The following is a 23,049-nucleotide window of genomic DNA, read 5'->3' as shown; positions in this document are numbered from 1 at the left end:
GGGAAAATCCTGGGAGACATGGGGACACGGGAGAATCCTGGGAGACATGGGGACACGGGAGAATCCTGGGAGACATGGGGACACGGGAGAATCCTGGGAGACATGGGGACACGGGAGAATCCTGGGAGACATGGGGACACGGGAGAATCCTGGGAGACATGGGGACACGGGAGAATCCTGGGAGACATGGGGACACGGGAGAATCCTGGGAGACATGGGGACACGGGAGAATCCTGGGAGACATGGGGACACGGGAGAATCCTGGGAGACATCGGGACACGGGAGAATCCTGGGAGGCATGGGGATCCTGGGAGACATGGGGACACATTGGGATCCTGGGAGACATGGGGACACAGGGGGATCCTGTGGGACACAGAGACATGGGGATACAGGGGGTTCCTGGGAAACACATAGACATGGGAACACTGGGGGGACACTGTGGTATCCTCAGAGACATGGGGATACTGGGGTATCCTCAGAGACATGGGGACACTGGGGACAAAGAGACATGGAGGCACTGAAACACTAGGGGACACTGGAAGACATGGGGACAATAGGGGGCACTGAGACACTAGTGGAGACATGGGGACACTGTGGCACACAGAGAAATAGGGACACTGAGACACTTGGGGAACTGAGACACTTGAGGACACTGACACTTGGGATACTGAGACACTGGGAGACATGGGGATACTGAGACATTAGGGGACACTGGGAGACACAGGGACACTGAGACATTAGGGGACACTGGGAGACATCGTGATATTGAGACATTAGGGGACACTGGGAGACTAGGGGACATGGGGATACTGGAGTACACAGACATAGGGACACTGGGGGATCCTGGGAGACTTGGTGATAGAAACAAAGAATGTGATGGCAGGTAAGTACCATTCGACCCATCTAGTCTGCCCGATTTTCTAAATACTTTCATTAGTCCCTGGTCTTATCTTATAGCTACGATAGCCTTATGCCTATCCCATGCATGCTTAACCCCTTAAGGACCAAACTTCTGAAATAAAAGGGAATCATGACATGTCACACATGTCATGTGTCCTTAAGGGGTTAAGGGGTTAAACTCCTTCACTGTGTCCACCTCTACCACCTCAGCTGGAAGACTATTCCATGCATCCACTACCCTCTCCGTAAAAAAACACTCCCTGATATTATTTTTAAACCTTTTCCCTCTAATTAAAGACTATGTCCTCTTGTTGTGATAGTTTTTCTTCTTTTAAATATAGTCGCCTCCTTTACTATGTTGATTCCCTTTATGTATTAAAATGTTTATATCATATTTCCCCTGTCTCGTCTTTCCTCCAAGCTATACATATTAAGTTCCTTTAACCTTTCCTTGCAAGTTTTATCCTGCAATCCATGAACCCGTTTAGTAGCCCTTCTCTGAACGCTCTCTTTAAAGTATCAACATCCTTATTGTACTGCATACAATACTCCAAGTGAGGTCTCATTGGTGTTCTGTACAATGGCATGAGCACTTCGCTCTTTCTACTGCTAATACCTCTCCCTATACAACCAAGCATTCTGCTAGCATTTTCTGCTGCTGTAGTACATTGTCTGCCTACCTTTAAGAAGTCATCTGAAATGTAATTACCCCTAATTTTCTTTCCACGGATGTTGAGGTTAGGACTCTAGCAAATATAATATACTCTGCCCTTGGGTTTTTGCGTCCAAGATGCATTATCTTGCACTTATCCACATTAAATGTCAGCTGCCACAACTCTGATCATTTTTCTAGTTTACCTAAATAATTTGTCATTTGGCTTATCCTGGAACATCAACCCTGTTACATATCTTAGTATCATCAGCAAAAAGACATACCTTACCACCACCTTCTGCAATGTCACTAATAAAAATATTAAAGAGAATGGATCCAAGTACAGATCCCTGAAGTACCCCACTAGTGACAAGACCATGCTTAGAATATACTCCATTGACTAAAACCCTCTGTTGCCTGTCACTCAGCCACTGCCTTACCCATTCAACAATATAGGAATCAAAACTTAAAGATTGCAGTTTATTGATAAGCCTTCTATGTGCAACAGTGTCAAAAGCCTTACTGAAATCTAGGTAAGCAATGTCTACTGCACCACCCTGATCTATTATTTTAGTTGCCCAATCAAAAAAAGTCAATAAGATTAGTTTGGCATGATATCCCTGAAGTAAACCAATGTTGTCTCTAATCTTGAAATCCATGTAATTTTAGATGTTCAACAATCCTTTAACATGGTTTCCGTTACTTTACCCACTACTGAAGTAAGGCTTACTGGCCTGTAGTTGCCTGACTCCTCCCTACTACCTTTCTCTTGAATGGGCACAACATTTGCTAACTTCCATTCTTCTGGGACTACTCCTTGTAACAATGATTGGTTAAATAAATCTGTTAATGATTTTGCTAGTACACCACTAAGCTCTTTTAATAACTTTGGGTGTATTCCATCAGGTCCCATTGACTTATTTGTCTTTACTTTTGACAGTTAAAATAGAACCTCTTCCTCTGTAAACTCACATGTAATAAATTACTAATTTGTCCTTTTTCCTAACTGTCCATTTCCATTCATTTTCATATGTAAAAATCGAACAAAAATATTCACTAAGGCAGTCAGCTAGACCTGTATCCTCTTCTACATACCTTCCTTCTTTTGTTTTTAATCTAAGTAATCCTTGTTTTACTTTCCTTTTCTCATTTATGTATCTAAAAAATGTGTTGTCCCCTTTTTTTTACTGACTGTGCTATTTTCTCTTCTGTGTGTGATTTGGAAGCTCTTATAACTTGCTTAGCCTCTTTCTGCCTAATCGTATAGATCTGTCTATCTTCCTCACTCTGTTTTTTTTATAATTTACTAAATGCTACCTTTTTTTTTTTTTTTTTTTTTACTATTTTAGCCACATCTGCGGAGTACCACAGTGATTTCTTAAATTTTTTGCTTTTACTGACAAGCCTAATGCAATTTTCTGTTGCCTTCAGCAGTGCAGGTTTTAAATAATCCCATTTCTCTTGGACTCCATTTAAACTGCTCCAGTCTCGTAATGACTCCTTTACACATATTCTAATTTTATAAAAGTCTAAAACTTTAGTTTTTTTTGTGGTGTGACTCAGTCACTGTTCTTATATTGAACCACACTAACTGATGATCACTGGATCCAAAACCTTCACCTGCAGTAATATCTGACACCAAATCTCCATTTGTTAAGACTAAATCTAGTATGGCCTCTTTACGAGTTGGCTCCTCAATGACTTGTTTTAGAGACAATCCCAGTAGGGATTTTAGAATATGTGTGCTCCTGGCACAAGCAGCAATTTTGGTTTTCAAAAAAGTCACCCATGATGATAACGTCCACCTTTATTATCATTTTAATTATTTCCTCAACTAGTAGATTATCTAACTCTATTTGTCCTTTGGGCCTATAAATCACACCTACACGAATTACTGTGTGATTACCAAATTGTAATGTAACCCAAACGGACTCTATGTTCGCCACACTAACTTTTATTAGGCTAGATTTTATGCTATCCTTCACATACAGGGCCACCACTCCCCCTTTATTGCCTTCCCTGTCTTTTCTATATAAAGAGTACCCTGGTATTGCTATGTCTCAGTCATTTTACTCATTATACCATGTCTCAGTAATCGCGACTAAATGTACATTATCAGTTGCCATTATTGCCACAAGTTCATGGATCTTATGCCTTAAACTGCGAGCATTTGTAGACAGGACTCTAAGCTTGTCATTTTTTAACACACTTGCTGCAGGCACCTTTTGTCCTTGTTTTGGGAGGCAATTAGATTGATGTTTTATCACCCTTTTGCACCCCTCCTAGTTTAAATACATCCTAGCAAAACCTCTGAACTGCTCTCTGAGATCATTTGTTCCCTTTTGAGAAAGATGCAAACCATCTTTTTTGTACAGTTTATTTCCATTCCAAACAGAGCTACCATGAGATACTGGTGGACACAAAAACATGGGGACACAGACACTGAGAGACTAGGGTACACTGAGAGACTAGGGTACACTGAGAGACTAGGGTACACTGGGAGACTAGGGTACACTGGGAGACTAGGGTACACTGGGAGACTAGGGTACACTGGGAGACTAGGGTACACTGGGAGACTAGGGTACACTGGGAGACTAGGGTACACTGGGAGACTAGGGTACACTGGGAGACTAGGGTACACTGGGAGACTAGGGTACACTGGGAGACTAGGGTACACTGGGAGACAGAGAGACAGTGGGAGCAATCACTCTATACAGCAGAATCAAACTGTAAGTAGTTTTTTGGTGATTTTAAAGAATTTTCTGTTAGGTCACTCCTCGTAATTTACTTCTTGTGATGTCACGCATGCATAATTAATTATGCAAATGTGTATGGCCGGTATTTTTTTCCAAGAAAGTTGGCAACCCTAGACAAATACACCCACCACCCAAAAAAAAAAAAAAAAAGCAACATGATATTTTAATGGAGAGATCTTTTACATTTTCGCTAGGAAAATATATTGGTTAACTTTATATGGCTGCTAGTAGTACTCTGTAATCTTTGAAGAACATGTTTACTTTAAACTTGGCAAGTCAAAGCGCCTGGTTGTGTGATATTAGGACGATTCATGAGTTTCTATTTAAATGTTCTTTTACTAAATTGCTTTGCCAATAATCTCTGTGCCTGTAGAACCTGTACGGGGCTGAAAGTCTGATAAATTATTTTGCTTCTGATAGTTTTAACATCAGTACCTAGATCACGCTCATGCACAACGCACAAATGAAATGACTTTAAGTATTCCAAGGTTGCTGGACAGTGAAATGTGTTACAATATAACTTTGCTTCACTGGTTTCCCGTATCAACGTTTATTAGTAACTTGCTTCATCGGGCACATCACTATGAGTAAATGCCAGCATGAGGTTGTTATACAATCACTTTTGTCTGAAGATTATGTACCGTAATTACATGAAAAGGATTGCTGGCGATCTGGAGGTGGAAAAGAACTAAAGAAAACAAATAATTTCAGAAGGTCTTTGGAAGGCTAAGCAATTTATTGAATGTGTAGTCCTCACACTTGTGGCTTTCACTGTTGATAAAGAGCTAAATAGTTACACATCTCTATATATTAGAACTTTTTTTTTATTTTTTACATGCTTACACATACACATTTTGTTCTTTATGGTGGGTATGTGTTTTATGAATTCACATTTTTCTATATATGCAATATATTTTTCTATACATTTTTCATACAATGAACGTCCCACATTATCATGAATATTGATTTGTAACATTGCAAATGTTTCATGTGGATTATAACCAAAATTAAATAAATTACAATTTTGTAATCCATAAATAGAAATATGAAAATATAAATGTTTTGAAATTGTTTTACTAAAAAGAATCCTACCTTACAATATAAACGTATAAGTAGTTGTAAGTTCTTATCTCTTTCTCTGTTAATTGCACTTTAATCAAACTCAGAAAGCTGATGTAGGCTCTATCAGACAATTAACAGAGCAGGAGATATGAGATTCTAAATTAAACACATTGTGCAATAGGGAAAGTTTTAAAAAAAATATCTCTTTATTTACAGGAAGAGTGTAGAGAGGTTGTGAGATTCAGTCAGGGAGGTGTGGCTAGGGCTGCATAAACAAAGCATTAACTCCTTAATGGCAGATAATTCAGCAGTGACTTCATTATCTTTGCACCAAGACTACTTTGTTAAGCTAAAATTGTTTTGGTGCTTTGAGATTCCCTTTTTAAAGCTTTTTTGCGTCATGGTTTACTTTCCATTTTTTATTTTATTTTTTCGTTTTGTTATGAATTGCATTTTGTACGAACTGGGCCAACCTGGTGATAGTTCAAACCCCCGAACTCAATGCCAAAATGTGCCAAATCACAAACCAAATGAAACACACAATGACAGATCATTTTTGTTTTTATTCATGATTAGTGATGTCCCGAACGGTTCACTGGCGAATAGTTCCCGGTGAACACAGTGTGTTCGCGTTCGCCACAGATGGCGAACATATGCGATGTTCGGTCCGCCCCCTATTATTTTTTTGTGGTCTTTCAGCCAAATTTACTAATACTAAGTAAAAATTACTTAGTATTAGTAAATTGTGCCCCTACTCGCAATACCGCGAGTAGGGGCACGTCTATTAAACAGTGAGCAGCCTGAGCGGGTGGGGGCCCTAAAGTATAAAAAGGGGGAGGACTTATTGTCCTGGCCTCCACCCCTGAGTGGCGGGTGGGGGCCCTAAATACCAATTAGGGGGGACCTATTGTCCTCCCCCCAGGCCCCCACCCCTGAGCGGCAGGTGGGGGCCCTAAATACCAATAGGGGGGGACCTATTGTCCTCCCCCCAGGCCCCACCCCTGAGCGGCCGGTGGGGGCCCTAAATACCATAAGGAGGGGGACCTATTTTCCTCCCCCCCGGCCCCCACCCCTGAGCGGTGGGTGGGGGCCCTAAAAAAAAATGTCCCCCCAGGTGACTAGGGGTCCCCAAACCCCTAGTCACACCCTCCCCCCCCCCAAAAAAAATGATCCCCCTACCTACCCCCCTCACCCTAAAAATAATGAGGGGGGGACATTTAACTAAGAACCTGTAAAAAAAAAAAAATAATAACTTACCATTCTATGTTTTCTTTATTCTAAAATCTTCTTTTTTCAGCCCCAAAAAAGGGCAAATAAATATCCATAACAACCGACGCAATAAAAAAAAAAAACGAGCGCAAAAAAAAATCCATCTTCACCTGGCGAGGGCTCCGCACAGACTGAGCTCTGCAGGGCGGGGGAAGGCTTATAAAGCCTTGCCCCGCCCTGCAATTAGGCTCAGAGCACTCTGATTGGTGGGTTTAAGCCATCCAATCAGAATGCTCTGACAGGTAAATGAAGAGATTGACCGGATTGACCGGACAATCAGAGTGCTCTGTGTCATTTTACACAGCGTGGGAAAGTTCTGTGGAATTTTCCCACGCTGTGTAATTTGACTCATAACACTCTGGTGGATTAAGTACAGGGGAATATTCACTAAATACCAAACATTGTTATACAGGGGAATATTCACTAAATGCCAAACATTGTTATATAGGGGAATATTCATTACAATACACATACATACAATTGTTATACAATGGCTGGTTTAAGCCAATCAGAGTGCTCTTTGTCATTTTACACAGCGTGGGAAAATTCCAAAGAACCTTCCCACGCTGTGTAAAATGACAAAAAGCACTCTGATTGGGTGGCTTGAAATCCATCCAATCACAGTACTCTGTGTAATTTTACACAGCATGGGAGAATTCCACAGAACTTTACCACGATGTGTAAAATTACACAGAGCACTGTGATTGGATGGTTTTCAAGCCATCCAATCACAGTGCTCTGTGTCATTTTACACAGCGTGGGAAAATTCCAAAGAACTTTCCCACGCTGTGTAAAATGACAAAGAGCACTCTGATTGGCTTAAACCCACCAATCAGTGTTCTTAGCCTAATTGCAGGGTGGGGCAAGGCTTTATAAGCCTTCCCCCGCCCTGCGTAGCTCAGTCTGCGCGGAGCCCTCCATGGGTGAAGATGGATTATTTTTTTGCGCTCGGGTTTTTTCTTATTCGTCAGGTTTTTTTTTGCGTTCGTCGGGTATGATGGCTTTTTATTTGGCCTTTTTTGGGGCTGAAAAATGAAGATTTAAGAAAAAAGAAGACGTCAAATGGTAAGTTTAATTTTTTTTACAGGTTAGTTATTTTATTCCCCCCTCACTATTTTTACGGTGAGGGGGGTAGGTAAGGGATAGGTTGTATTTGGGTGGGGGGGGGGGGGGGTGACTAGGGGCTTGGGACCCCAAGTCACCTTGATTTGGGGGGGGGATTTTCATTTAGGGCCCCCTCAGGGGTGGGGGCCGGGGGGAGGACGGTAGGTCCCCCCCCACCATTATTATCTAGGGCCCCCACCCACCGCTCAGGGGTGGGGGACGGGGGGTCAGTAGGTCCCCCCTTATTGTTTTTTTAGGGCCCCCACCCACCGCTCAGGGCTGGGGGCCAGGGGGGTAGGCCCCCACCATTATTATCTAGGGCCCCCACCCACTGCTCAGGGGTGGGGGCTGGGGGGAGGACAGTAGGTCCCCCCCCTTATTGTTTTTTTTTTAGAGCCCCCACCCACCGCTCAGGTGTGGGGGCCAGGGGGGAGGACGGTAGATCCCCCCCCATTATTATCTAGGGCCCCCACCCACTGCTCAGGGGTGGGGGCCGGGGGGAGGACAGTAGGTCCCCCCTTTATTTAGGGCCCCCACCCACCACTAAGGGGTGGGGGCCTTTAGGGCTTTTTTGTAGGTTTTAAAATTCGCCTGCCTATTGAAGTCTATGGCGGTTCGCCAGGTTCAACCGATGGCGAACATTTGCAGAAGTTCGCGTTCGCCATTCGCAAACCAAAAATTTTATGTTCGCGACATCACTATTCATGATTCTAAATTCCGCCTATGATGCAAAGACACTGTATATATTGTGCAGTAAACTGGCCTTTTCACGCCTTTTGGTTCCTCTGATTATTTTCCTGAATCTTTTTCGTTAACTAAATGTTGCTGAGTCAAACCTCCATATGGCTGATTGTTTATTCTTGGCAGAAGTGATTTTGACCAAAACAAGTTTTTCTGCCGTGGAGAAGTCTAGTGTTGAGAAATTTTAAGATGTTGCTACTGTAGGTGAATTCAAATGAATGAATGAACAATTTCAAAGACCATCGGTAGATATAATCTAAGTGGCTTAAACATATAACCACAGTTAATGAGAAAATCATCAAATCAAACTGTGGTATTTTTCACTATATTGGAGTTTTGGTGCCCATTAAACCATCGTATTTTATTCTTGTCATTTAAGACCTTTAGTGCTTTCAGAATGTTCAACTCATTGGTATCTTTGCAACTTAGATTGTCCGTTTTAAAATAATCCGTGTCTCTGTTTTTCTGTTTATATTCTAGAGGATTGTTGCTTCAGGAAAACAACAAGTTTTCAGAGGCCCTACATTACTACACACTAGCAATTGGTAGCAGGCCTACGCTAGCATGTAAGTATTACATTTACATTTTTTATCTTCTACATCCACATCTGTAAACCATTATAATTAGAGTACTTTTTTTGAAATAAGATGAAGGTTCAAGTCCTCACCACAAAACCGTCATCAAAATGGGCACCTTAATTGGCAGTATTTGTAGAGATGAAAGGTTTTAAACAAGCATGTAGTCTGAACTGCCATTCGTCGATGGTGGTCCCTTTTTATGAAGAAATAAGAAATAGTTTGATAAACCATATGAGTTTGAAGAATTCCGTAAAGCTTTGGTTTTATTGCTGCTACAAATTAAGTTATCCACTACTTTTTTTTTTGTGTGTGGTTATTTTCCATAAATACTTATTGATCGCTATGATTATACCGTTACATTTTAATTGCATTTTCTTTCCATTCGTCCAGCTGCTTACTTGAATACAGGGATAATCCTCATGAATCAGGGAAGGACAGAAGATGCCAGGAAGACTTTTCTAAAGTGTTCAGAGATCCCAGATGAAAATCTAAAAGATCCAAATGCTCATAAAAGCTCTGTGACCAGTTGTCTTTACAACTTGGGAAAATTAATGCATGAACAAGGGCAGTATGAAGTAAGTTCATTCTTCTTTGTAGAATGCTGAATGTCAAGGTGTGTTAATGGAGCTTATAAAATAAGTTAGACTTTTTTGTCTTTAAAATCCCTAAGCACACTTTTTACCATGAAAAGTAGAGGAAATGTTTTTCACATTTGAAAAAAAACAAAACAAAAAAAATAGTTCAACCATGGTCAATAAAATAAAGCTAAAAAAATATTTGTAATTATGCAGCTTTCATTATTGCACATGGCTAGAGATTTATTTTCAAATATTTTTATTGAGTTTTTTTTAAATATATGTATACAGTAAAGTTTTCTAAACTTTGCTAGTTGAGATCAGTTGGATCTGCTTATGAAGGTCCAGTGTAACTGCAGTTGATTTCCATTCTTGTAAATGTGGTGTGCAGTGTGTTTGTTTAGTGTTGTATATTCTGTTGAGATCAATGGGAGATCAGAGATTGGCTGGGTTTTTCCAGGTACTTTCTGGTTGCTCTATCTATCTGGATTCGTTGGAAAACTTGCGTGACACATCTTGGTAACCAAATATTTCCTTTATAAAGTAAATGGCATTAGAGCATATTTTATTACATTATGTCATTAAGATAAAATAAACCAGAAAAATCCACCATGGAAGGTTGGATATTGTTTTTTTTTTTTTTTTTTTTATGACAAATCACAAGTAATGACGGCACTTGTTTTTTGCTGTCTAATGTTGGTTCATGATTCTTTTTCTTGTCACTGTTTATTGGACTTTCATAGATAATAATAAACACAGTAACCTCACTGCTTTCTTTTTAATGACAGGATGCTCTTGATGTATATAAAGAGGCAATGCAGAAAATGCCAAGACAATTTGCACCGCAGAGCTTATACAACATGATGGGTAAGAGCAGAAGCAACTCAATCAATTGACGTTGTTAATAGAGAACTTGTAATTCTGTACCAAACCTGATATGCTCTTTATAGGATATGGCTAGGATTTCTTTATCCATGATGTATTACTGAAACTAGGCCCTATTTTGCACATAGAGATGGTGCTGCTTCGTACTCTCCAACCTCACTCCATGGAATGCCAGTAAGCTGGATAAATAGATACGGGCCAGTGATGCAAATTGAGTCACTGGCACCACCCAAGGGGGCTGCACCTGGATGCCTGTCAATCGTGCAGACCAGCCCAATAAGGGCAGACCATGCAGAGAGCGCTGTTTCAGTGCATAGTGTGAGCATGTGTAATGATGCGGTTTTGCTATGCTCTCTGGGGATAGTTCACTGGTGTCCTGCTTTTTTTTGGGGGGGGGGGAGGGGATGGGATGCTCTCTTTTTGCTTGTGAACAAACCCAGCACAGTGGGACGGGACCCTAAAATAGGATTCTGTTGCATAAATGGGGCTGTTCGGGGACCTGCTGTTTAAATATTTACAGAAAAGTAGCCATATACGTTTAAATTAAATTTTTAAGACGAAAGAAAGACAAGGAAATCTAAGCAAAAATGTTATTCCACTTTCACTTCATATGTGAATGGACGATATAATCCCCATCAATCACCTCTACATCCTAGACAGTAAGTAAAAGTGCAAATTCAGCGATGCCATAAACACTCATTAACAGCTGACAAGACAAGAATCTTGGGGGAGTTTTATTAGAGTGTGTTTATTTGCAGTTTTTCAAAACTCTGTTTCGGTTTATTAAAGTATTTTAAAAGTAGTCTGAATACCGTATATACTCATCTATAAGTCAGTCTCGTCTACAAGTCGAGTGCAGTTTTTTGACCAACAATTGTGAAATATGCTATGACTTGTGGTTAAGTCGAGGGTACGTGCTCCCTTATTTGTACCTTGTTTTGTCTGATATCCCCCTGCTTTTAAATGGAATTGTTCCCCTTCTGTTCGGTTACCGGACAGACCCTTGTTAACACCTCGTAACCACCGACCACCCCTGGCTGTTAACCAGAAACAAGCATTCCCTGGGTGAACGCCATTCGTATATACGAATGCACGTGTTCAAACAATTGGCGGCCATCTTGTCTCCCAAACGCAGGCAGCGGTACATGGTCTTCGACGACATGGATCTCTGAGTTGGCTACGTAAGCCCGCGAACCCCGCTGAAACTTGTACACCTGCCCGTTCAACTTCCCGACCAGCTAGGAGAACGGCGATCGGGAGTCGACATAGCACCACATTCAATGTACAAAATTCTATCGAAACTAGCACTGACCCGTGGATAAGTCGACTCTGCGTTTTAAAATGAAGTTTACGACTAACATTTCTTGACCTATACACGAGTATAGACGATAGTTTCACCTTTTGCACTGTACTAATATTCTGCATTTCTCGCTATGTCAACATAAAAGTATTGTAAAAGTATCTTTATTTACATTTAAAAAATAAAAAAAATGTACACATTATTTTTAACGCTTTATGACGCAGTAAAATTAGTAAGTGGTCACTTTAACTATATTGTGTCTCTTTTAAGCTTTCATTGCTGCTATCTAGAATAAATTCAAAACCTGCTAATACTATTTCCAAATGTCTTCTATTCCTGCTATATGCATGAGAATTAATAGCCTGCTTATTGCTAAGCTTACTGCTAGCTTTACTTGAATTTTATTAACTTTGTAAAAACTCAGAATTTGAATTTCATTATGCTATGCAGCACTTTTTAAAATAATATTTTGCACCTTTGAAGTGTTAATCCTTAACATCATTCTTTTTCCATTGTTATTTTGTGTTTCCATTTTATTCCTCACTTTGCATTTATCGGATGGCTTATTTAATTGGCAAGCAAATTAATTCTGCTGCTTATGAGTTTTTCAAGACCTACATCTGTATTCCTTTATTAACCTTTTTGAATGATCAGAATTGCATTGCACATATCTATGGAATGCAGAGGACGTCACCAGAATACAGATTTTTCATATCCTTGTCCAAAGACCTCATGCTTGCCTTATATACGCATTATTTTCCATGAGTTCTTATATGGTTTGTCAAGGTCATGAATTCTTCACCTGTAGCATGAGGTTAAGACGGAGAAAGGGAGGGTGGCTTTAATAAAAAGGTTAAAAAAAAAAATGGCCAGTGGGCAAGTAAAGATTCTAGAGGATGTTAATAAGGTAAAGCCAGATTAAAAACAATTTATTATGAAAAGAATGTGAGAGTTGAAGTGTTTTAAAAAGTTGTAAATAAATAAAATTATATTCATATTCTCTACAACTCCTAAGGAGCATCAAACTAACCCCAAGGGACGTAATCTGTTCAGCACTCAGATCATTTCTCTAGGACTGGAATAAATTTACCATCTTGCCTTATACTCCCATAAAATACTTATTAAAGGATACACTGGTATATTCTCAATATTGTTTCCGTTTTTTTTCTTTAAACCATTACATCATACTCCCAGTACACAGATTGTTCATCCATATTTGTGTGCCTGATTCAATCAACACAAATATTGTTAAAAAAAAAAGTTGTTCACTATTACTAGAATTCATATAGCGCCAGCATATACCAGAGCGCTTTACAGTTTAGAAAGGGGAAGGCCCTGCTCAAATGAGTTTACAATCTGAGGATTTGAGATAGATGGATACACTGAACAAAATTATAAACGCAACACTTGTTTTTGCCCCCATTTTTCATGAGCTGAACTCAAAAATCTAAGACTTTTTCTATGTACACAAAAGGCCTATTTCTCTCAAATATTGTTCACAAATCTGTCTAAATCTGTGTTAGTAAGCACTTCTCCTTTGCCGAGATAATCCATCCACCTCACAGGTGTGGCATATCAAGATGCTGATTAGACAGCATGATTATTGCACAGGTGTGCCTTAGGCTGGCCACATTAAATGGCCATTCTAAAATTGATGAGATGTTCTGACTGGGTTTCCCAGCACTAAAGGATGTGATATTACCACTGCTTTAACAAGCAATGTTTATTCAGCACAGCTCGGTATCATTTACTGCCTTAAATTATAATAAGAGCAGGGTTCAGATACCATTGACCCCTAAGCTTGCTTAAAAACCACAACTTATATGTATGTTATCTGGATCTTACAACAGATATACTTGGGCACAGTACATCACTGTACTGTGTTACCCCAGGTATATTAACTTAAGTATCCTGTTTAGCATGACACATATGACTGGACCGATGTGCATCGTCTCTAACCCCGATAGTAATTCTATACAAAAGTGAATAATGATTTTACTAGTTGTAACTATGAGACTTAATTGTGACAGATAAGATTATTCCCATAATTTTGTCTAATCAACGAAAGACTGGGGTTGACTTTATCATGTTTTTTCTTTTTTTTTTTTCTTTGGGATCATTGTGGGGTAGCCGAGTGTTGTTGTTGTTGTTGTGTTTGATAAACTATATTTATGTTTGCCCATTCTGAATCTTTTTTATGCAAATCGTACCTGCAAAGCTTCAAAACCTACCATTTAGATAAATACCATTTAGATAAATGAACGTATTATCCCTAGAAAGGGGTGTTTAAATAAAAAAATAAAATGCTAGTAGATTTGGTGGGTTAAATACTTGAGGAATATTAAATATATAGTTTTCAAGTGTAACATAGTAACATTTTTATAAATAATAGCTATAATAACAGAGATCAAAATTAAATAGTTTAATATGGAGACTGATCCAAACAAATAAATCATCTAATCTTCGCATGCGTTCTATATTTAATTTTTCCTCCTTTAAAAGACAAAAATGAAATCCCCTGTCTGAAATGGGGGGATTTTACATTAAGATAAGCAATGCATTTGTGATCATGCTAGGAACATTTGGAAAAGATAGAAACATAGATGTCTGCTAAACAATATTGGAAATGAGGAAACAATTATCAAAATTAGAACAATGTCTGGAGCTACCCAGTACGCTATTTGTATTCTTTCGCTCAGTAGAAAACAATCCTATGTCGGTGAAGAAATGCCCTGGTTTCTGTGACATTAATCTTTAGAGTATAAATTAGACTCCGAACACTGAGGTTAGAGAGATTAATTTGTCTGGCATTACGACTTGTTACTACAAAGGTTAGACCCAGCTCTGCTGTAGTAGGAAAGAAATATATTTTGTTTAAAGTTTCAATTAAAACTTTTGAGTCAAAAGATATAATGATCCCTTTGGGAACTTGGATGCTTTAATGCCAAAATTAAGATTGCTTAAGGATCAAGTTCTGGTTTAGATGTATTTTCCTTCCCTGGAAATGTGATATTGTACAGTTTATTGTATTACATTGCTGTTAAAACCACATAGGCCCACCTGTTACAGTAATTTGTTCTCCAAAGAGTTTAGTGGTGTGAAACGTAAGCCTAATAGCAAAATTCTGAGATTTTACTTGTGGAATGTTAGATTGAATTTAAATACTGTTTCTTATATACACAATGTTGTTGTTTATATATACCCATTTCCAATGTCACAATGATTTGGCCAAATCTCTGCTGTAATTTGTTTGTCATATTTTTTCTTATTTTACTCATAGCAATTGGATTGACAATGCAACTTTAGGCTCTGTGTTATTCTCCCCATAAAAGCTGCAACATCATTTTTTGGGGCCCTAGTAAGGTCTTTGCTTTAATTTTTTGGGTTCTCTTGTTTGGGTACCAGTTTTGGTATTTTGTGATTCTTTGACCTGGCTTGTTACACTTTTATGATTTGAGGCTCCTTGTCTGACATATGATCTTTAAACACATACAAGTTATCATGACTCTAAGTTTACTCTCCTGATGGGGAACAGATAATGGGTTTAGATCTCTTATATGCTCAATTCATGTTCTGAACCAGTGGGAGGATCTTGTGAGTAGATCAACCCGTGAGCTCCTGTGCTGTATACAAACCTATTTTGTACCAAATCTGAATGTTCCCTTTGTTTTTGTTTCAGCAATTGTCACCCATTTTTTATGTTAATAGTATTTTTCTTTCTTTCTTTCAGTAGGTTTTTTTTTTTTTTAATTAATTTACTTTTGTTTAACACACTATAGCTAACTCTACCTGGATTTAACCCTATGAGTGTCCTTTGATAGGTTTCCCATCTCCCGGTATTTAAAAGACTTCAACTTATAATTAATATTAACCATTATTTTTGTTATGTATAAACATCAATCAAAAGGTCTTGCTTCAGAATGTATCTTTAAATTAAAAGGAACAGTTGAAATTAAGTTGTTATGGTGCCAGGACGTCCTTGGTGCTGGTTCAACTTAAGGGGTTAAACTGTTCTTGAACGATTTAACCCCTAAATCTTTTTAAAGTCAGCTATATGACTAGGGTTTCACTGATTGTCCGAGAGACTTTCAGGTTTATATATCTTTAGAAATCTTAAGGATGGAGAGGCAGGGAGATTCGGCGCTGGAACAAAGACTTCGGGGTTAATCCGCTTAAGAATGCTTTAACCCCTTAAGGCGAGCCAACTCAAGGGACCTGCTGGCACCATAACCACTTAATTTTTATGAAGTTGTTATGGGGTGCAAAGGGTTCCTTTAAATGTTAAACACAATACACAACTCTTTGTTGGGAAGCTATTTATAAGGAAAAAATGCATGGATGTTCCACCAAGTTTACAATGGCAGTCGTCCCTATTCATGTCTTGATGAAAAAATCGTATGGTACACGATCATGACCTCGGATTAAATAAGAACATTCCGTGGCATGGAGTAATGAAATTAATTACTGATGCCTGAAAATCACTGGGCTGATACGCGTTTTGTGTTTCGATTCATTATCCAGCTCCACGAAAATAAACAAGTCACTGTCAGACCCTAATTAACTTGTCTGGCTTTATATGACCACATGCCGCAACACTCAAAGATGATGCCCTGTAGGTATATTAGAGTTTCAATAGAACTAATTATAATGAGTTCGGTTTGATTGTACGTCAAACGTTATGCATCGTTTTGTGTAACTCGCTTTCAACCTCCGTGAAAAGCTGGGCTTCAGGTTTTTTTTGGCTATTTGTTCCTAGAGGGATTTCTGTTTTTGGAATTCTAGTTATTTAAACTTAGCACACTGCAGAGAGCAGCCAAAGTGTTGTGGCTGTACGACTTAAACAGAAAAGTTTTATCCAAGTTCATTGGTTTTCCAACTGTAGTTTTTCCACTTATTACATCGAAGTAACATTTTTCCATAAATCAATTACAACTGAGCCACTAGATGATTAAGCTAACTCTACGAGATATGGGACAATACTTGTAGGCTACTCGTATCAACGAGGTTTCCAGCCGCTGAAGCAGGGACAATGTGGTCATAAATTCTATGAGGAAGCAAATCTGACAAATCTGTCTAGTGGTTAATATTGCTATAGACCGTGGTTTCAGCCTTCACACGATTCAATATGTTGTTTTTTTGTACTCTCAGCATGAGCAGAGCTGTCTTAGCAAGAGAAAGATGCATTATGCTTTTTTATTTTTATACGTATTTAGATTTACAGGCTGTCACTATATATATCTGAGGGATTATTTTTCACAATAAGTTTTCAAAGAAACTCGAAGGAAAAGAAACTTGCGTTCTTGAACATGTTGAAATGTATTCCCATAAAAATAAATAAAATGTCTAGTATAAATTAAATTGGGAAGTATTATTATTATTTTTTTGAGCATTAAGTATGTTGTGGTATGTAGAACTATTGCATTTTTATTACTATGTTAATATTGTTTGCAACATAGAAATTACTTTTGCAAACCAAAAAAATGCATTAAATAATTTGCAGTTTCACAGATGATCTGCTTATCCATAATTCAAAATTCATAGGCAAAAGGGAAATGTATCTTATCTGCAAAGGCCTGTTTTACCGTTTATTACAGATTACAGTCGGCCTCCAGTGTGTCTGCAAATCCTCTCCCACACTCCAAAGCTCAGTCCCCCCCCCCCCTATGATTAAAGGAACACAAACCTGTATTCCTGACCCAATGTTTAACCCACCCTTTAGTTGGCTTGCCCCCCCCCCCTCCCCCTTAGCCTCCCTATAAAAGTTGAAAACTCACCTTATTTCCAGCGCCGTGTGGATCCGCCCCCTTTGTGACATCATCAAAATGACCGATTTTTAGCCAATCCAATGCTTTTCTCTATGAGGAAAATTCAGAGTCTCCATGCAGAGCGTGGGGACGCTGAACGGCAGGGCTGCTTACTGTGCAGCACTGAGCCAGGAAGCACCTCCCGTGGCCATCTGATGAGTGGCCACTTGGAGGTGTCCCTAGGGGCAATGTAAACACTGCCTTTTCTCTGAAAAGGCAGTGTTTACATAAAAAAATCCTGAAGGGAGCTATTATACTCACCAGAACAACTACATTAAGCTGTAGTTGTTCTGGTGACTATAGTGTCCCTTTAATAGTTTATGTCCCCAAGATATCTTCTTGATTAGTCCTTCTCATTATATCCGTTTCAGAGTGTGATTTGGAGAGCGGAGAAGTTATCTTGTATTTTTGTTGTTGTTTACTTTTTCCCCACCACTAGTTTGTATGTTTCCTATTTACATATTACGTTTTGTATGCATATGACTCATCTGTGGAGCTTTAAAGTATTTCTTACATAAAAACATGTTTATCGGCACTGTGTGTTTGATTTAATGTTATCTCAGTCTTTATGCTAATAGTAATTTCTCTGTAGCATATCGTTACCTTGGGATCTTAATCAAAATTCACAAAATCATTTGTCTATAGCTTCTAAACAATACACTATGTACCATAATGCATAAATATAAAGGTTCGGCCAGTTTATTTAGCTTGGTCAACGGTCAAAAAGAAGAAAAAAAGAGGTCTCTTAGAAGGGTAAATTCTCTCAAAAAATGCCTAACACTGGTGAATTTATGTACAAGGATGAGCCCCTCACTAAGGGACCGGAAAAATAGGAGAATCCCTTAATGTAAAGAGTATAATAGGAAGAAAATAAACCTGTGCTTTAAAGTAATAAGTTTAAACTAAATTGAAATTAAGCAAAACCCCATATGTTAAAATACATGCTATACGTAATATATCAAATGGTACAAGGTAATGCCACTTAAACACTTCCAATGCTATAAGTATTGGGAAAATTCCTTTTTTGTTGGCTCAGATATATGTACAGTTGCATGTCTACTAAATGGGAATGGAAGTGTTTGAATGGCATTACCTTATACCATTTGATATATTACATATAGGCTGTATTTAACACAAGGGTTTTGTTTAATTTAAAGCACAGATTTATTTTCTTCGTATTATACTCTTTATATTAAGGGATTCTCCCAATTTATTGGTCCCTTAGTGAGCGGTTCATTATTGTACATTACTCAAAGAGATACTCCCTAAAAACATATAAAAAATAAGCAAACAGAATGTATTCAGTTACACAACTTGATCAAAATTTATAGTGTTTCTGAATTAGATAGTTATGTTATTTGTCATAAATATTACCAAAGAGTGGAACCAATGGAAATATTTAATTCTGCCAACAGTCTAGTGAAAAACGTTTATTCTGATAAACTGCTAATAATATTTCTTGTTTTTAAAAACTGGTTCCAACTGTTTTCTGTTTGGAGGACGCATTAGTACATTAGATATTTTTTCAGATGGGTTCAGTGATGAAATGTTTATTCTTATGTTTAAATATTTTATTGAAAAAATAAGTAATCATCAGCAAATAATAAAATATTACAACTTGATTTTTTTTTTCCTGCTGAAATCTACAGTACTACGTTCAAAATAAGAATACGAATAATAAAATAACAAATCATACCTTATTTACAATAATTCCTTTCCCGTCTCTCTTACTGGACCCCCACTTCTCCCATTTAAAGTTTTTGATGCGGATCATGTTTATCCAAATGCAGTAATGACTTTACGAAATTGATAGTATCTTGAGATTCTGTCCTATTTATCTATGGGGAAATTGCAGTTTCAACAATCGAAAGTTAGTTGTGATTCCACGATTTCAATTTTCCTCATAATCATTCTATTGAAAATGAAATGTAATTCCAATTGTATTCTTTTGCTTCCCTATGAAAAAAAAGAAGAGGGAAAAAAAACCCCATACATGCCATTATTAGCGGATTAGTGTTAAACCGTTTACATATTCTAAAACTGTGTAGATGTAAAAGGTATATACGGTTAAATTTCATTTCTCTTAATTGGTGTCGTGTTTTTTTGCTTAATTTAATAGACCCAACGTGTAACACGTTCTTAAACGTAAATTTGTCTTGTTTTTTTCCTTTTTGTTTTTAGCCCTTGGGATATATGAATTTATAGCAAAAGCATGCTTTGCATTGTAAATCTCCCACGTGAAATTGGCTGAATTGAGGCTCTGTGAAGTTCAGTGTATCCGTTTTCAGATTAACTGCACTCACATCCACGTACAGAATGTTCCTCACCCTCCCTTCCAAGAGCCAACTTTTTATGTTCTTCCTTACTAACCAGAATGAATTACGGTTTAACTTATTCTTCAGCTACTATTTTTGTCCTTGGCAAATATTATGCCTTTTTAACTTCTATAAATTTGGAACAAGTCATTCTGAACCCTTATCTGATCTCTCTACAGGAGAAGCTTACATGAGGTTAAACAAGGTGCATGAAGCAGAACACTGGTACGTGGAGTCACTGAGATCAAAACCAGATCATATCCCAGCACATCTCACATATGGAAAGCTACTGGCCTTAACGGTGAGTGGAGATCCAATTACATTACAATTCTGCACATTGTCATTTCTATATATGATTACCAAGCAAGGATTTATTCGCTAAAACTTAGAAGATCTAGACGCTTTCCCTGCAGTGTGACAAATATAAACACTGCCGTTTGCGAGAAACAGCATTGTTTACATTTGCCATTCTGTGTTTTTCTTGTGGTTGTCATCAGATACTAACTGAAGGAACTTCCTTGTAAACACTGTAGAATATTTACAGTCTTCACAATGATTAAAGAATTCCGTTGGCATAGCGTGATAATTGCCAAGAACATACACCCCGATGATCTCAGATGGAGCGGCAGCCATGGCTAGACCGGACACCCTTGGACAAGAGATTAAGTAAAAGTTTTTTGGGGGGTTTTTAATACTTACAGGACGCCCAACAATCAAAATGGCACCAGAGACAGTCTAACGTTATAAACACCTTAGTTTATTTAAAATGTTAGTGCTCCTTTAACCCCTTAAGGACACATGACATGTGTGACATGTCATGATTCCCTTTTATTCCAGAAGTTTGGTCCTTAAGGGGTTAAGTTATTTTGTTCTTGTAATTCTACTGAGATAACATTAGATTTATCAACAACAGTATTTATTAAAACCTACTAAGGAAAATAACTCCAGGCTGGTGTTCCTAGTTAGTCAATGCACAAGGTATTAATGGCCCTAGCTCCTGAGCTCCTGTATCCATAATGTTATGTTTAAATATTGTGAAGACATTTGACTGAAGGCACAGCTGTCCAGTTTTCTCATTGATAAAAGGTTGATATAATAATTTATATGAAGTTTCCATCAAATAGAGGAGGGGAATCCTTGGTCAGTTAGAAAGTGATAGAGTTATCCAGTGGCGTCATCCCCATTTCTAATAACACTAGCCCAGAGCACTAAAAAACGTACAAACGTTTTAGGCCATTTGTGACATTTCTTTTTCTTCTAATACCATGTGCACCTTCTAATGCCAGTCTTGGTAATAAAGCTAGATGTGTATATTGCCCTTTCTTGAAACTCGAGTATAAAGTAAAAATATCACAAAGTATAAAATAAAAATCTCTGCAGGTTTAGCCCAATCTGCCAATACTTCATTATATATATATATATATATATATATATATATATATGTGTATGTGTACAAATGAAAACAAACAGAAAACATATTTGTACACTAGTAATTGTGGTGCATTGACCTTAGTGAATTATGATATTTAGCTCAGTATTTTCCTTATCATTGGAAATACACATATATCTGAAAAAAACTATAACAAGTCAATCTATGCCAAGCGCTCCTATAGTAGCTCTAAGTCTGCCCACAGTGGCTGTCTACCAGACATCCACCAGAGGGCTACCTGAGTCGAACCTTTGGTCCAGTATCTGACGCTGGGCGTCCTCACGCTCAACATGAGGTAATCCAGCATCAGATATTTCCCCATAGGAAATCATTGATTCAATGCTTTCCTATGGGGAGGTCTAATGTAACTGCTCGTCGCTGGCCATCGGAGGGGACAGAGTATTGACCCAGTGCCCAGGGACATCAGTGCCGGGCAGGGGATGTATAAATATACCATTTAGATTTTTTCATTGTATATGGAATGGAATTATTGGCTTTAAGACAAATTACTGTTTGATACATAATTAGTAATTACTAACAACCTCATATAGTTCATACATTTTGACCCTCTGTTTCTCTTCCATATAGTAAAATAATGATTCTTTACATAGTCCTTCTCAATCACAATCCTATACTTTATCAAGAAACAATCACTGCTGTTACCATTTGACTGAAAATGGTAGTGCTATTATTTGTGGAGGATAATTAAAAAAAATATATAAAAAATAATTATGGTAACTGTGGATATCCTTTCATTGAGAGATGATAAATGGCAAAATAAACATAAAACTAAATGTATTCAAGACTCATCAAAAATACTATCTTTTTGTGAACATAAAAAATGTAAAGCTCAAAATACGAGCCTTGGAACATCTAATAATGTTTCCATGTCTACTTGGCCTATGGTATCACCAGATGTGGGACACCAGAGGGCAAATCTCGAATGTGATGTTGGACCCTGAATTTGGGACAGTCTTGTTAAATACAAACTTTTGAAAGTTATGCATGAAGTACATCTTATCTTTTACATCCTAAGTTTATATGATAGTGTCTTCATAATATCATAAATGTTAGGTCATACCTTTTTAATGAAATAATATAGATAAAACATTTTAAAGATAAATGTATTAACATTAGAACATTATCTGTTACACAAACTTTCAAATTGATTAATCTACAGAGGCCACCATTAAAGAGTATGGGAATTTTTGCAGATAAATAGTTTGAAAAGTTTATCCAAAAATATTAAATCAAGTCCTAAGTGTTTCTTAAGCCTCTTATACATACATAAATAATACTCTACGGATGAAATATACTTAGACAATTAAGGGTTTCTCCAGCCCTAACAGCTAATCAGATGTTTTTACTTCATAATGCCCTATAGGGTATACCTATCCCTACCCCCACCCCCATTAAATGACTAAAAACGATTGTATTTAAAATAAATTTTATTTGTTTTTTACTAACCCGAAGCTTTGGTTGTGAATTCCTTAATCCATCCGGTATCACAGGGGGCCTTGCGTGGTCCAATCACAGGCTTCTCATAAAGTTTGCACCTTTTCATTGGCACCGAGAGCATGTGCACAATCTGAGCCGAAGTGGGTAGGTACAGAATAAGGGAGGGAAGGATTGGGGAGAAATAAAAACAGCTTTAGTGGAGGGAGACAGAGGGAGCATGG

The 23,049-nt window shown here is 38.1% G+C and overlaps 1 protein-coding gene across 1 annotated transcript in view; it reads left to right on the top strand.

Moving 5' to 3' along the window:
• Positions 1-23,049, top strand: part of TMTC2 (transmembrane O-mannosyltransferase targeting cadherins 2) — a 244,666-nt gene that overhangs the window by 170,344 nt on the left and 51,273 nt on the right. Inside the window, exons 5-8 of the mRNA XM_063445170.1 lie at positions 8,965-9,050; positions 9,453-9,637; positions 10,426-10,504; positions 20,121-20,242. Of these exons, the coding sequence (XP_063301240.1) occupies positions 8,965-9,050; positions 9,453-9,637; positions 10,426-10,504; positions 20,121-20,242 (472 nt within the window). The remainder of the gene's footprint in view (positions 1-8,964; positions 9,051-9,452; positions 9,638-10,425; positions 10,505-20,120; positions 20,243-23,049) is intronic.

This window comes from Pelobates fuscus, chromosome 3, assembly GCF_036172605.1.
Source record: "Pelobates fuscus isolate aPelFus1 chromosome 3, aPelFus1.pri, whole genome shotgun sequence".
Classification (NCBI taxonomy): Eukaryota; Metazoa; Chordata; class Amphibia; order Anura; family Pelobatidae; genus Pelobates; species Pelobates fuscus.
Note: the sequence above shows the minus strand (reverse complement) of the source record. Positions and strands in the feature narration are given on the sequence as shown.